This window comes from Myotis lucifugus, unplaced genomic scaffold (genome assembly GCF_000147115.1).
Source record: "Myotis lucifugus unplaced genomic scaffold, Myoluc2.0 scaffold_10, whole genome shotgun sequence".
NCBI lineage: Eukaryota > Metazoa > Chordata > Mammalia > Chiroptera > Vespertilionidae > Myotis > Myotis lucifugus.
The window spans coordinates 6,245,975-6,247,759 of NW_005871058.1; the positions used below are offsets into that span (position 1 = coordinate 6,245,975).

The 1,785-nt window shown below is 43.1% G+C and overlaps 1 protein-coding gene and 1 pseudogene across 1 annotated transcript in view; both read left to right on the forward strand.

The window, feature by feature from the left end:
* Positions 1–1,785, forward strand: part of NTN4 (netrin 4) — a 107,245-nt gene that overhangs the window by 38,407 nt on the left and 67,053 nt on the right. The window contains 1 exon segment of the mRNA XM_006084124.2: positions 428–706. Coding sequence (XP_006084186.1) covers positions 428–706 — 279 coding nt within the window.
* LOC102418515 overlaps positions 767–1,785 on the forward strand; it is a 2,128-nt pseudogene continuing 1,109 nt past the window's right edge.

Consider the following 1,785-nt stretch of genomic DNA (forward strand, 5'->3'; position numbering starts at 1 on the left):
GCTGCATTCATGGTCTGCCATGTACCACCCCTGTCCTCTCCAAACACCGTCCCCTTGTCCCCTGGGCTCCAGTCACACTGGCCTGGTTGTTCCTCCTTGAATAAGCCACATCTGATTCCACGTCAAGGCCTTTAAACATACTGTTCCTTCTGCCCGGAATGCTCTTCCCCTGAGTTCTTTGCATGGCTGCCTTCACCTCAAGAGTCAGTTCTCTGCTGGCTACTCAGTTTATACTTTTGCATCCAAACAGGCAGCACAGCTCTTCCTTGGAATAACAGGGAGCTCTTCCCCAGGTGTGATAAAAAACCTCTTATGATTGTATCACTTACAGATAACACAAGGTATAAATCAAATGAGAACGCTATGGAGCGAACAACCCGGGGTTTACACAGTCTTATATACTCATGGTGTTTTTTTTTCTTTACAGGTTATTTTCAGAGCTTTGTCACCACCATATGATATGGAGAACCCTTACAGTGCCAAAGCTCAGGAGCAGCTGAAGATCACCAACCTTCGTGTGCAGCTGCTAAAACAACAGTTTTGTCCCTGTCAGAGAAATGACCTGAATGCAAAGCCTCAACATTTTACACACTACGCGATCTATGATTTCATCGTCAAGGGCAGCTGCTTCTGTAATGGCCATGCTGATCAATGTGTACCTGTTGATGGCTTCAGACCTGTCAAGGCCCCAGGAGTATTCCACGTGGTATGTAACACAAGTCCTCACCAGTGAAAAACAAATCATAAGTTACCTTCAGCTTTGGGCATGGGTAGTCCAAGTTCCCTGAGAGCTGGTGTGTGTTTGCATAGTGCTTCTTGTTTCTTCCTCTGCTGATTCACTTCTCCAACTCCATATCCTTCCTGTAAAGTGCCTATTAACTTGTTTTTTAATCTTCAATTTTAGAATTATAAATAGTCAAGCATGATAACAAGATTCCTTGGAAAGCATCCATGCCAGTTTTTAGTACCATGACCTTCAGATATAAAGTGTAAGGTGAGCAGTAGGAGAGGTTGGCATAATCATATTGGTGGCATTATCACACAGAAGCCAGCTTTGACAATAAATGGGGACCATTGTTGAATAGATTTTTATAGTGGAAAAAATAAGAACCTCCGTTTAATGCCTGGTATCTTTTGCTGTTCAGCCAATAGAATGAATAATAGTTCTCCTCTGTGAAGAGTGGCCTGACTCCCTCTCTCCCTAGGCAGAGTTAAACTCTCTCTCCTCTAGGTTCACACATCTCCTGTGCTTTCTTCTGAACTTTTACCTCTCTTCATCTCTTAGACAGTGGTCGGCAAACTGGCCCCTTGAGTGTGGCTCTTCCACAAAATACCACATGCGGGCGTACACGTACAGTGCGATTGAAACTTTGTGGCCCGTGCCACGGGGCCAAAGAGCCGCGTGTGGCTCATGAGCTGTGGTTTGCCAACCACTGTCCTAGGAGATCTTGAACTCCCTAAGGACAGAGACTGTGATCTTTGTGTCCTCAGGACCGAGTGCATTACTTGAGCCAGAAGTAGACCTTCAGTAGGTTTTGTATGATAGCAACATAGGAATAGAGAGATGATGAAAAATTATGGTCATTGTTTATTCTCACCTTCTCCAACCTACTAGTTTCTAGATACTAATAGATCTTTGAACTAATATAGCTTCAAATAAAGGATTAGGTAATTCATTATATCTAAGTTAATTGAGTTGTGTATGATTCAATAGAAAAATAACCCAGATATCTAGAGACATGTCAACCTACTCTCGTAGTTGTATGAGATAGAGTGCTAGAAATT